At 54.7% G+C, this 14,275-nt stretch overlaps 1 protein-coding gene across 1 annotated transcript in view; it reads right to left on the bottom strand.

The window, feature by feature from the left end:
- LOC139253669 (tyrosine-protein phosphatase non-receptor type 6-like) overlaps positions 1–14,275 on the bottom strand; it is a 148,869-nt gene that overhangs the window by 121,567 nt on the left and 13,027 nt on the right. Inside the window, exon 2 of the mRNA XM_070873507.1 lies at positions 414–536. Coding sequence (XP_070729608.1) covers positions 414–536 — 123 coding nt within the window. The remainder of the gene's footprint in view (positions 1–413; positions 537–14,275) is intronic.

The following is a 14,275-nucleotide window of genomic DNA, read 5'->3' as shown; positions in this document are numbered from 1 at the left end:
TCATTGGAGTTCAGAAGAATGAGAGGTGATCTTATCGAAACGTATCAGATTATGAGGGGGGCTCGACAAGGTGGATGCAGAGAGGATGTTTCCACTGATGGGGGGAGACTAGAACTAGGGGGGCATGGTCTTAGAATAAGGGGCCGCCCATTTAAAACTGAGATGAGGAGGAATTTCTTCTTGTCAATTTGTGGAATTCTCTGCCCCAGAAAGCTGTGGGGGCCGGGACATTGAATATATTTAAGGCGGAGATGGACAGGTTTTTGAGCGAGAAGGGAGTGAAGGGGAGGGAAGTGGAGCTGTGTCCATGATCGGATCAGCCGTAATCTTATTGAATGGCGGAGCAGGGGCTCGAGGGGCAAAATGGCCGACTCCTGCACCTGTTTCGGATGTTTCTTATACACGTCACTCACCGGATAGAGAGGGAGAAATCGCCCGGGTTCTGCTTGCTGGGTCGAGCCAGGAAGCTGCCATGCACACCACGGCTTTTCAGCAGCTTCTCAGCGTCCGTTCCGCTAATGTCCCGGTGGAACCACCTGAGGGGGCAAAGAAAAGACAGCTTGACGATCGGCAGGAAAAGCCCAGGCTCCATTCTGGGCCTAGTGCCTCGTTCACCATAAGGCGCTCCCTTCGAACGAGGATGACTTGCTTCCACACGGGTTCATAGATGTTTCAATGGAGGACCCGATGTTCCAGCCCTGAACTCCAATTGCCTGCGCGTGGATTTTTTTGACGTGTGGCGGCCGTTGCACACCAGCCACCACACGGGCCTGACAGAGCTAGGCCTTGGTCCAGGGTCAAGGGTCAAGCAGGACGACCGGACACCAGCTCTGCTGCACGGACCTAGTGCGCGCAACATATCGCACAGTATGGGCTGGGCCCGTGCTGCCCCTGGGCCCTCGGCTCTTCTGGGCCCCCCCAGAGTTAGCCTGATCTCATACTCGGAGTGTGGGACTGAGCGCCTCCCGCCCAGCCCCGCTCCCTCCCCCACACCCCCCACCCCCACACACACACACAGAGCAGAAAAGGCCCAGGCTCCATTCCTGGCCTAGTGCTGGAGTTAGCCTGATCCTCACACACCCAGTGTGGGACTGAGCCCCACACACACAGAGCAGAAAAGGCCCAGGCTCCATTCCTGGCCTAGTGCTGGAGTTAGCCTGATCCTCACACACCCAGTGTGGGACTGAGCCCCACACACACAGAGCAGGAAAAGCCCAGGCTCCATTCCTGGCCGAGTGCTGGAGTTAGCCTGATCCTCACACACCCAGTGTGGGACTGAGCCCCACACACACAGAGCAGGAAAAGCCCAGGCTCCAGTCTGGGCCTAGTGCTGGAGTTAGCCTGATCCTCACACACCCGGTGTGTGGGACTGAGCCCAAACACACACACACACACATAGAGCAGAAAAGGCGCAGGCTCCATCTCCGGCCTAAAACAGGGTTAGTCTGATAATAGAATCACAGAAGTTTACAGCACGGAAGGAGGCCATTTCGGCCCATCGTGTCCGCCTCGCGCCGGCCGACCAAGAGCCCCCCCCCGGCCTAATCCCACTTTCCCGCTCTGGGTCCGTAGCCCTGTAGCTTACGGCTCTTCAAGGTGCACTGCCTGCCAAATGTGGGGAGGGTTTCTGCCTCTACCACCCTTTCAGGCCGTGAGTTCCAGACCCTGCCCCAGACCCCCTCCACCCTCTCCCCTCTAAACCTCCCCCCAATTACTTTCAATCCAAGCCCCCTGGTTGTTGACCCCTCTGCCCAGGGAAACAGGTCCGTCCTATCCACTCTATCCAGGCCCCTCATCATTTTATACACCTCAGTCAGGTCTCCCCTCAGCCTCCTCTGCTCCAAGGGAAATTGGTCCTGCACATTGACCTTTGGCCTCTCACCTATCCTGCACCGTGACCCTCGACCCTGCCCCTGACCTGCAGCGTGACCCTTGGCCTTTTCCGCTTGTCTCTGTCCTGCACCTTGACCCTCGACCCTTCCCCTGACCTGCACCTTGACCTTCGGCCTCTCGCCTGTCCTGCACCGTGACTCTCGACCCTTCCCCTGACCTTGAGCCTCAGCCTTGACCTTGACGATCAGCATTGGCCTCCATCTGTCGGTAGTTCTGGGGCAGTGTCGGGGGAGGTTACTCCTCAACTCCTCTCCAAGAATTACTCAAACCTCGAACTGGCCCCCTCAACTCATCCCCCCACCCCCCACCCCCCCCCCCCCGCCCGAGACCAACGATTTTCTCCTGAACACCATGTTGCCCCCTGTTATATATGTGAACCTCACGTGTGTGTGTGTAAGACTTGCCACTAGAGGGCACACCTGTGGGAGAGCTATGGGTCACCGATGTACCCTGTTGCAAGCAGGTATAAAAGGCAGTCCACCGCACTGCTGCCGCACTTTGGAGTTAGGTCACAGTGGCTTGAGCTTGCAACACAGTCTCGTGGAGCTATTGTGCACGTAACAACTGGCGACGAGTCACAGATCACGAACTTTCATGCAGAAATGGCTGCCGTTGGTATTCTTGAGAGATTTGTGAAGGGCGATGATTGGGAAGCCTTCATTGAGCGCCTCGACCAGTACTTTGTGGGCCACGGTGTCAACACAGAAACATGGGAACACAGAAAATAGGTGCAGGAGTAGGCTATTCGGCTCTTCGAGCCTGCACCGCCATTCAGTATGATCATGGCTGATCATGCAACTTCAGTTCCCCATTCCTGCTTTCTCTCCATACCCCTCGATCCCTTTAGCCGTAAGGGCCACATCTAACTCCCTCTTGAATATATCTAACGAACTGGCCTCAACAACTCTCTGCGGTAGAGAATTCCACAGGTTCACCACTCTCTGAGTGAAGAAGTTTCTCCTCATCTCGGTCCTAAATGGCCTACCCCCTTATCCTTAGACTGTGACCCCTGGTTCTGGACTTCCCCAACATCGGGAACATTCTTCCTGCATCTAACCTGTCCAATCCCGTCAGAATTTTATATGTTTATATGAGATCCCCTCTCATTCTTCTAAACTCCAGGGAATATAAGTCATTGAATAGAAGTCAAAGCAAACACAGGGTTGAAGACTATCACACAAGTGCCAGATAACGACTATCGTCAATGAGCAAGACTCTTAACCACCGCCCATTGACACGGCATTACCATAGCCGAATCCCCCATCATCAACATTAACCAGAAACTGAACTGGACCAGCCATGTAAATACTGTGGCTACTGTGAAAAAAAAATCAAAGAGCAAGTTATTGTTTAAATGGAGAAAGATTGCAAAGTGCCGCAGTACAGTGGGACCTGGGGGTTACTTGTGCATGAAACACAAAAGGTTAGTATGCAGGTACAGCAAGTGATCAGGAAGGGCCAATGGTATCTTGGCCTTTATTGCAAAGAGGATGGAGTATAAAAGCAGGGAAGTCTTGCTCCAGTTATACAGGGTATTGGTGAGGCAACACCTGGAGTACTGCGTGCACAGTTCTGGTCTCCGTATTTACGAAAGGATAGACTTGCTTTGGAGGCAGTTCAGAGAAGGTTCACTCGGTTGATTCCGGGGATGAGGGGGTTGACTTATGAGGAAAGGTTGAGGAGGTTGGGCCTCTACTCATTGGAGTTCAGAAGAATGAGAGGTGATCTTATCGAAACGCATAAGATTATGAGGGGGGCTCGACAAGGTGGATGCAGAGAGGATGTTCCCACTGATGGGGGAGACTAGAACTAGGGGGCATGGTCTTAGAATAAGGGGCCGCCCATTTAAAACTGAGATGAGGAGGAATTTCTTCTCTCAGAGGGTTGTAAATCTGTGGAATTCGCTGCCTCAGAGAGCTGTGGAAGCCGGGACATTGAATATATTTAAGACAGAGATAGACAGTTGCTTAACCGATAAGGGGATAAGGGGAGCAGGCAGGGAAGTGGAGCTGTGTCCATGATCGGATCAGCCATGATGGTATTAAATGGCGGAGCAGGCTCGAGGGGCCGAATGGCCAACTCCTGCTCCTATTTCTGATGTTCTTCTGTTCCAAGAGCAGGTCGGAGGCTGGGTATTCTGCGACCAGTGTCTCACCTCTTGACTCCCCAAAGCCTTTGCACCATCGACAAGGCACAAGTCAGGAGGGATATTCCTGATGGAATACTCCCCACTTGACCGGATGAGTTGCAGCGCCCAACAACACTCGAGGAGCTCGACACCACCCAGGACAAAGCAGCCCGCTCGATGGGCACGCCGCCCACCACCTCCAACACTTCCCTCCCTCCCTCCACCACCGGCACACCGTGGGCCACAGTGTGCACCGTCTCCAAGACCCACCGCGGCAACTGGCCAAGGCTTCTTCGGCAGCACCTCCCAAACCCGCCGCCTCTGCCCGCCTCGGAGGACCAGGGCAGCGGGCGCATGGGAACACCACCCCCTCCACGTTCCCCCTCCCCAGTCACACACACCGTCCCGACTGGGGACTATACCGGCCGTTCCTGCATCGTCGCCGGGTCACAATCCCGGAACTCCCTCCCGAACAGCACTGTGTGGGAGCACCTTCACCACACGGGACTGCAGCGGCTCAAGAAGGCGGCTCACCTCCACCTTCTCAACTGCGACGAGGGACGGGCGACAAACGCCGGCCTGGCCAGGGACCCCCGCATCCCAGGAACACATTTGTACTGTGCGAATGACGCCACTATTAATAACAGCTCACTGCGGTAAATGTTCAACACTAATTTCTGACTAGAATTCTACTTCCGACCTTAACACATGCCCTGGTCATCAAACAATTGCAGGGAATGTTATGCTTGAACTGTACAAAACACTGGTTAGGCCACAGCTGGAGTACTGCGTGCAGTTCTGGTCACCACATTACAGGAAGGATGTGATCGCACTGGAGAGGGTGCAGAGGAGATTTACCAGGATGTTGCACTAGAGAGGGTACAGAGGAGATTTACCAGGATGTTGCACTGTAGAGGGTGCAGAGGAGATTTACCAGGATGTTGCACTAGAGAGGGTACAGAGGAGATTTACCAGGATGTTGCACTGGAGAGGGTACAGAGGAGATTTACCAGGATGTTGCACTGGAGAGGGTACAGAGGAGATTTACCAGGATGTTGCACTAGAGAGGGTACAGAGGAGATTTACCAGGATGTTGCACTGTAGAGGGTGCAGAGGAGATTTACCAGGATGTTGCACTAGAGAGGGTACAGAGGAGATTTACCAGGATGTTGCACTGGAGAGGGTACAGAGGAGATTTACCAGGATGTTGCACTGGAGTGGGTACAGAGGAGATTTACCAGGATGTTGCACTAGAGAGGGTACAGAGGAGATTTACCAGGATGTTGCACTGGAGTGGGTACAGAGGAGATTTACCAGGATGTTGCACAGGAGAGGGTACGGAGGAGATTTACCAGGATGTTGCACTAGAGAGGGTACAGAGGAGATTTACCAGGATGTTGCACTGGAGAGGGTACAGAGGAGATTTACCAGGATGTTGCACTGGAGAAGGTACAGAGGAGATTTGGCAGGATGTTGCCTGGACTGGAGAATTTTAGCGATGAGGAAAGATTGGATAGGCTGGGGTTGTTTTCTCTGGAACAGAGGAGGCTGAGGGGAGACCTGATTGAGGTGTATAAAATGATGAGGGGCCTGGATAGAGTGGATAGGACGGACCTGTTTCCCTGGGCAGAGGGGTCAACAACCAGGGGGCTTGGATTGAAAGTAATTGGGGGGAGGTTTAGAGGGGATTTGAGGGGAGAGGGTGGAGGGGGTCTGGGGCAGGGTCTGGAACTCACGGCCTGAAAGGGTGGTAGAGGCAGAAACCCTCCCCACATTTGACAGGCAGTGCACCTTGAAGTGCCGTAAGCTACAGGGCTACGGACCCAGAGCGGGAAAGTGGGATTAGGCCGGGGTGGCTCTTGGTCGGCCGGCGCGAGGCGGACACGATGGGCCGAAATGGCCTCCTTCCGCGCTGTAAGTTTCTCCGATTCTATGAGCAATTTCAATTGTGCTTTTTATCTTACGCATTACATAACTACTGCTGTCTAATTTTGTAACCTTAAACTGATACCCATAAAATAATTAAACACCAACGTGTATTTATATAGCGCCTTTAATGTAACAAAACGTCACAAGCCGCTTCACGGGAGTATTATGAGATTAATAAATTTAACACCGAGCCTCATAAGTAGACCAAAAGCTGGGTCAAAGAGGTCGGTTTTAAGGAGCGTCTTGAAGGAGGAGAGAGAGGTCTAGAGGCGGAGAGGTTTAGGGAGGGAGTTCCGGAGCTTGGGGCCCAGGCAACAGAAGGCACAGCCACCGATGGTGGAGCGATTATAATCAGGGATGGTCAAGAGGGCAGAGTTAGAGGAGTGCAGACATCTCGGGGGGGTTGTGGGGCTGGAGGAGGTTACAGAGATAGGGAGGGGTGTAGGGGCTGGAGGAGGTTACAGAGATAGGGAGGGGTGTAGGGGCTGGAGGAGGTTACAGAGATAGGGAGGTGTGTAGGGACTGAAGGAGGTTACAGAGATAGGGAGGGGTATAGGGGCTGGAGGAGGTTACAGAGATAGGGAGGTGTGTAGGGACTGAAGGAGGTTACAGAGATAGGGAGGGGTGTAGGGGCTGGAGGAGGTTACAGAGATAGGGAGGGGTGTAGGGACTGAAGGAGGTTACAGAGATAGGGAGGGTGTAGGAGCTGGAGGAGGTTACAGAGATAGAGAGGGGTGCAGGGGCTGGAGGAGGTTATAGAGATAGGGAGGGGTATAGGGGCTTGAGGGGGTTACAGAGATAAAGAGGGGTGCAGGGGCTTGAGGGGGGTTACAGAGATCGAGAGGGGTGTAGGGGCTGGAGGAGGTTACAGAGATAGGGAGGGGTGTAGGGGCTGGAGGAGGTTACAGAGATAGGGAGGGGTGTAGGGGCTTGAGGAGGTTACAGGGATAGGGGGGGAGCGAGGGGCCATGGAGGGATTTGTAAACCAGGATGAGAATTTTGAAATCGAGGCGTTGCTTAACCGGGAGCCAATGTAGGTCAGCGAGCACAGGGGGTGATGGGTGAGTGGGACTCGGTGTGAGTTAGGACACGGGGTCAGCGAGCACAGGGGGTGATGGGTGAGCGGGACTCGGTGTGAGTTAGGACACGGGGTCAGCGAGCACAGGGGGTGATGGGTGAGCGGGACTCGGTGCGAGTTCGGACACGGGGCACAGGGGGCGACGGGTGAGCGGGACTCGGTGCGAGTTCGGACACGGGGCACAGGGGGCGATGGGTGAGCGGGACTCGGTGCGAGTTCGGACGCGGAGGGGGGCAGCCGAGTTTTGGATCACCTCTCGTTTGCGTCGGGTAGAACGTGGGAGGCCGGCCAGGAGCGCAGCGCGTTGGAACGGTCAAGTCTGGAGGGTAACGGAGGCACGGGCGAGGGCTTCCGCAGCGGATGAGCTGAGGCAGAGGGGGCGGAGACGGGCGATGTTACGGAGGTGGAAACAGGCGGGTTTCAGCTCTGCGGCGGCTGTGTGGTGGGCTGCTCATTTCGGGGTCAAATATGACACCCAGGTTGGCCAACAGTCTGATTCCGTTGTTTGTGGCCAGGGTTAAATTGTAGCAGCGGGGTAAATGATTTCGACGAACGTGATGGAGCAGAAAGTAACGTTCTGCAATTGGCTGAGAACCGAGCGCTTTCGGACATCGCCGTGGTTGAAGGGCCGCGAGCTTGGACAAGTTGTCACCTTGCCGTTAAATCTGGTGTGAACTTGGCCAGCCGAACGTCTTTTCCTGCTTCTGAATGATGCGTTTCAACTGCAACAGTGCACAGTCGAGTTTCAACAGAGACTGGGCCAAATTTGCTGACGTTATGGGCCCTTGTGCAAGAAAGACTGAGAGTCAGCGGTCAGGTACAGCGAGCAATAAGGCAAACGGCCGCTTGGCCTTTATTGCGAGGGGGCTGGTGCGATCATACCGAGAGCACTGCCGACACTATTGGTCTCCCGGTCTGAGGAAGGGTCATTATCTTCAGCAGTAACCCTCAGAATCGAGGAAGACGTGCTTCCAATCGTAACGCGAGGCCTTCGGTGGCTGAACAGCCCGATACGGGAGCCACAGTCCCTGTCGCAGGCGGGACAGGCAGAGGTTGAGGGAAAAGGGGAGGGTGGGACTGGTTTGCCGCACGCTCCTCCCGCTGCCTGCGCTTGCTTTCCGCATCGAAACATCGAAAGGAGGTGCAGGAGTAGGCCATTCGGCCCTTTGAGCCTGCACCACCATTCGATAAGATCATGGCTGATCATTCCCTCAGTACCCCTTTCCTGCTTTCTCTCCATACCCCTTGATCCCTTTAGCCGTAGGGGCCACATCTAACTCCCTTTTGAATATATCTAACGAACTGACCCCAACAACTTTCTGCGGTAGAGAATTCCACAGGTTCACAATTCTCTGAGTGAAGAAGTTTCTCCTCATCTCGGTCCTAAATGGCTTACCCCTTATCCTTAGACTGTGACCCCTGGTTCTGGACTTCCCCAACATCGGGAACATTCTTCCTGCATCTAACCTGTCCAATCCCGTCAGAATTTTATATGTTTCTATGAGATCCACTCTCATTCTTCTAAACTCCAGTGAGTATAAGCCTAGTCGATCCAGTCTTTCTTCATATGTCAGTCCTGCCATCCCGGGAATCAGTCTGGTGAACCTTCGCTGCACTCCCTCAATAGCAAGAACGTCCTTCCTCAGATTAGGAGACCAAAACTGAACACAATATTCCAGGTGTGGCCTCACCAAGGCCCTGTACAGCTACAGTAAGACCTCCCTGCTCCTATACTCAAATCCTCTCGCTATGAAGGCCAACATACCATTTGCCTTCTTCACCGCCTGCTGTACCTGCATGGCCAACTTTCAATGACTGATGTACCATGACACCCAGGTCTCTTTGCACCTCCCCTTTTCCTAATCTGTCGCCATTCAGGTAATATTCTGCCTTCGTGTTTTTGCCACCAAAGTGGATAACCTCACATTTATCCACATTATACTGCATCTGCCATGCATTTGCCCACTCACCTAACCTGTCCCAGTCACCCTGCAGCCTCTTAGCACCCTTAGGATGAGGAAGTCCTGCTGCAACTGGACAGGCCATTGGTGATATCACACCTCGAGTACTGCATACCGTTTTGGCCTCCTTATCTAAGGAAGGGTCATCACTGTAGGCGGAGTCCCTCGGAATCGAGGAAGACTTGCTTCCACTCTTAACATGAGTCCTCAGGTGGCTGAACAGTCCAGTACGGGAACCACAGAGCTTCCCCCCCGCCATGTACCTTTTGGAAGAAGAAGCGCGAACACGTCTCGAACTGCTCGCCGGAGCGGACTCTGGAGCGCAAGATGACCTTGTGGAGGGCTCCGAGGCAAAGAGCCAGGCTTGCTGGCCCTTCACCCTCTTGGAGTTCCTCCGCGACATCGACCCCCCCATCGAATGCAGCAGGAGCAGGTTTTGCACGCTCTCCTGGAGTTGGGACAATTCCCTTGGTCTCCCTCTGGGCCTCCTGAACGCCTTCGAGGATGAAGAACCGCTTGGTGTTGGTCTCGATTGTTTGCCACCAGTGCGTCGAGGGGGAATCGCAGAGGGGCTTCACGGTCCTCCAACCTTGGTAATCCCTCTCGAGTTCCTCCACGTTTCCCGGGGGGACAACAGTTTCCCGTTTGAGCTTCCATATCCCCCTCTGCCGACTTTCCGGTTTTCCTGTGGGGCCGGCAGTCGGCCAAGTCGGAGGCAGTGGTCAGTGGTCGGTGGATCTGACCGCGAGCGTGTGGGACACAACCAGGAAGCCTATCCTGGAACGGACGGACCCGTCTGGTCTCCCGCCTGCGCGGTTGCTGAAGACATCGCTCGGCTTGGCGTCTGTCGCCGCGTCCGTCGGGAGTCGGGACCCGGCGCCCAGTTTGCCGTCTGCTCTGCTGGATCGCCCAGCCGCCTCGATGATGCACCTGAAGTCACCGCCCAGAGCGAGCGGCCTGGACGTCGCCAGCAGCCGTGGGAGCTGCTGGAAGAGGGCCAGCCGCTCGCTTCTGAGAGGCGAGGCGTACACCTTAATTCGCCTGCGAGGGGAGCTTTTGTACGTCACGACTGCTACGAGGAGGAAGCCGCCCAGCACCTCCTTAACTTCGGTGATGGTGAAGTGGTCTCCCCCCGCAGCAGAATGCCCAGGCCACAGGAACGCCAATTGTTGCCCCCTGACCATATGGATGGTCCGTGGGCCCACCATCGTGACCACTGCCGGTAACTGCGATAGTGCGGCAGACCGCACTCCTGCAAGAACAGCAGGTCCGCTTGTTCACCTTGGCGAGGTACCCCAAGGTGGGGACACATCGCGCAGTTGACTTAATGCTGCGCACGTCAATGGATGCAATCTTTAAACCCATTTTTAAATTGGTGCTTACGGTCCAAAAATTACATTTGGATCACGCAGGTCCTTTGGCCCTGTGGCCTGTTCCCGTAGACATAGGTTGACTTTAATCTTTTCGACTGCACCTAGGCCGAGATATGGGTTGCCCTCTGCCTTGGGGATGGTTCGACCTGGGGGTGCCAGCAGTGTGGACAGGGGTCCCCCATGTCAACTGGGCTACCCTCGGCTGGGGTTGGCCATTCGGCCCCTCGAGCCTGCTCCGCCATTTAATACCACCGTGGCTGATCCGATCATGGACTCAGCTCCACTTCCCTGCCCGCTCCCCTTATCCCCTTATCGGTTAAGGAACTGTCTATCTCTGTCTTAAATATATTCAATGTCCCGGCTTCCACAGCTCTCTGAGGCAGCGAATTCCACAGATTTACAACCCTCTGAGAGAAGAAATTCCTCCTCATCTCAGTTTTAAATGGGCGGCCCCTTATTCTAAGACCATGCCCCCCTAGTTCTAGTCTCCCCCATCAGTGGGAACATCCTCTCTGCATCCACCTTGTCGAGCCCCCTCATAATCTGATACGTTTCGATAAGATCACCTCTCATTCTTCTGAATTCCAATGAGTAGAGGCCCAACCTCCTCAACCTTTCCTCATAAGTCAACCCCCCTCATCCCCGGAATCAACCGAGTGAACCTTCTCTGAACTGCCTCCAAAGCAAGTGTATCCTTTCGTAAATATGGAAAAATGAAATCTCGAATTTTTACCCCTAAAGAGTCTGCAAGGGGATGTAGACGGGTTAAGTGGACGGCCAGAAATGTGGCAGATGGAGCGTAATGCGAGGTTTGGTCGGAAGAAATGATTCACATTATCCACACTCATGGGCATTCCCTCGGAGTCGAGGAAGACTTGCTTCCACTCTTAACATGAGTCCTCAGGTGACTGAACAGTCCAATACGGGAGCCACAGTCCCTGTCACAGGTGGGACAGACAGTGGTTGAGGGAAGGGGAGGGTGGGACTGGTTTGCCGCACGCTCCTTCCGCTGCCTGCGCTTGCTTTCTGCACGCTCTCGGCGACGAGACTCGAGGTGCTCAGCGCCCTCCCGGATGCACTTCCTCCACTTAAGGCGGACTGGTCTTTGGCCAGGGACTCCCAGGTGTCGGTGGGGATGTTGCACTTTATCAGGGAGGGGGGTGTCCCTTGTAACGTTTCCTCTGCCCACCTTTGGCTCGCTTGCCGTGAAGGAGTTCCGAGTAGAGCGCTCGCTTTGGGAGTCTCGTGTCTGGGGGCGTGCGGACGATGTGGCCCTGCCCAGCGGAGCTGGTCGAGTGTGGTCAGTGCTTCGATGCTGGGGATGTTGGGCCTGGTCGAGGACGCTAACGTTGGTGCGTCTGTCCTCCCGGGGGATTTGCAGGATCTTGCGGAGACAGCGTTGGTGGTATTTCTCCAGCGACTTGAGGTGTCTACTGCACATGGTCCATGTCTCTGGGCCACACAGGAGGGCGGGTATCACTACAGCCCTGTAGACCATGAGCTGGGGGTGAGATACCTACTGTACATGGTCCGTGTCTCTGAGCCACACAGGAGGGCGGGTATCACTACAGCTCTGTAGACCATGAGCTGGGTGGTGGATTTGAGGACATTACAACAGTGACTACACTCCAAAAGTACTTCATTGTCAAGCGCTTTGAGACGTCCGGTGGTGGTGAGAGGCAGGGACATTGAATAAATTTAAGACAGAGATAGACAGTTCCTTAACCGATAAGGGGATAAGGGGGCGGGCAGGGAAGTGGAGCTGTGTCCATGATCGGATCAGCCATGGTCGTATTAAATGGCGGAGCAGGCTCGAGGGGCTGAATGGCCGACTCCTGCTCCTATTTCTTATGTTAAGTGCAAATCTTTATTTCTAGAAAAGCAAGTTATTATTTAAATGGAGAAAGATTGCAAAGTGCTGCAGTACAGCGGGACCTGGGGGTACTTGTACATGAGACACAAAAGGTTAGTCTGCAGGTACAGCAAGTGATCAGGAAGGCCAATGGTATCGTGGCCTTTATTGCAAAGGGGACGGAGTATAAAAGCAGGGAAGTCTTGCTCCAGTTATACAGGGTATTGATGAGGCCACACCTGGAGTACTGCGTGCAGTTTTGGTTTCCATATTTACGAAAGGATATACTTGCTTTGGAGGCAGTTCAGAGAAGGTTCACTCGGTTGATTCCGGGGATGAGGGGGTTGACTTATGAGGAAAGGTTGAGGAGGTTGGGCCTCTACTCATTGGAACTCAGAAGAATGAGAGGTGATCTTATCGAAACGTATCAGATTATGAGGGGGGCTCGACAAGGTGGATGCAGAGAGGATGTTCCCACTGATGGGGGAGACTAGAACTAGGGGGCATGGTCTTAGAATAAGGGGCCGCCCATTTAAAACTGAGATGAGGAGGAATTTCTTCTCTCAGAGGGTTGTAAATCTGTGGAATTCGCTGCCTCAGAGAGCTGTGGAAGCCGGGACATTGAATATATTTAAGACAGAGATAGACAGTTTCTTAACCGATAAGGGGATAAGGGGGCGGGCGGGGAAGTGGAGCTGTGTCCATGATTGGATCAGCCATGATGGTATTAAATGGCGGAGCAGGCTCGAGGGGCCGAATGGCCGACTCCTGCTCCTATTTGTGATGATCTAAATGCAAGTGTTTTTTCATAGGCCCAGTGAAAGTAGCGCTTGTCCAGTCCGGGTCACGAAAGTTACTGATGAGGGAGAAGTCGATTTTTGTCCATTTATTTCACGGGTTTATAGGCCTCGCTGGCCAGGCCGGCGTTTGTCGCCCGTCCCTCGTCGCAGTTGAGAAGGTGGAGGTGAGCCGCCTTCTTGAACCGCTGCAGTCCCGTGTGGTGAAGGTGCTCCCACACAGTGCTGTTCGGGAGGGAGTTCCGGGATTGTGACCCGGCGACGATGCAGGAACGGCCGGTATAGTCCCCCAGTCGGGACGGTGTGTGTGACTGGGGAGGGGGAACGTGGAGGGGGTGGTGTTCCCATGCGCCCGCTGCCCTGGTCCTCCGAGGCGGGCAGAGGCGGTGGGTTTGGGAGGTGCTGCCGAAGAAGCCTTGGCCAGTTGCCGCGGTGGGTCTTGGAGACGGTGCACACTGCGGCCCACGGTGTGCCGGTGGTGGAGGGAGGGAGGGAAGTGTTGGAGGTGGTGGGCGGCCTGCCCATCGAGCGGCCTGCTTTGTCCTGGATGGTGTCCATATGCCAGTGTTTATAAGAGTTAGGAGCAGGAGTCGGCCAATCAGCAGGAAAGACTTGCATTTATAAAGCGCCTTGTACAACCACCGGACACCTCAAACACGTATCTCAGCCAAGACAGGACTTTTGGACTTTGTCATCATCGTTGTAATGCGCGAAAGGCCAATTTGCCCACAGCAAGCTGCCACGAACGTCACAGAAGTGGAACTAAACTACAGAACCAGCGGGAAGCTGTTCCATCTTCGCCGCCTCCAGGCCAGGTCCAAGACCACCCCAACCTCTGTCGTCGAGCGACCGTACGCGGACGACGCCTGCGTCTGCTCGCACACACAGAGGCTGAACTCCAGGACATGGTCGACGTATTTACTGAGGTGTACGAAAGCTCGGGGCCTTACGCTAAACATCCGTAAGACAAAGATCCTCCACCAGCCTGTCCTCGCCGCACAGCACTGTCCCCGCCCCCCTCCCAGTCATCAAGATCCACGGCCCGGCCCTGGACACCGTGGACCATTTCCCAAACCTCGGGAGCCTCTGATCAACAAAAGCCGACATTGGCGACGAGGTCCAACACCGCCTCCAGTGCAGCCAGTGCAGCCTTCGGCCGCCTGAGGAACAGAGTGTTCAAAGACCAGGGCCTCAAATCCGCCACCCAGCTCATGGTCTACAGGGCTGTAGTGATACCCGCCCTCCTGTATGGCTCAGAGACATG

The sequence above is a fragment of the Pristiophorus japonicus genome, unplaced genomic scaffold (genome assembly GCF_044704955.1).
Source record: "Pristiophorus japonicus isolate sPriJap1 unplaced genomic scaffold, sPriJap1.hap1 HAP1_SCAFFOLD_497, whole genome shotgun sequence".
Taxonomy (NCBI): Eukaryota; Metazoa; Chordata; class Chondrichthyes; family Pristiophoridae; genus Pristiophorus; species Pristiophorus japonicus.
The sequence above is the reverse complement of the archived record's forward strand: the minus strand, read 5'-3'. Positions and strand labels throughout refer to the sequence as shown.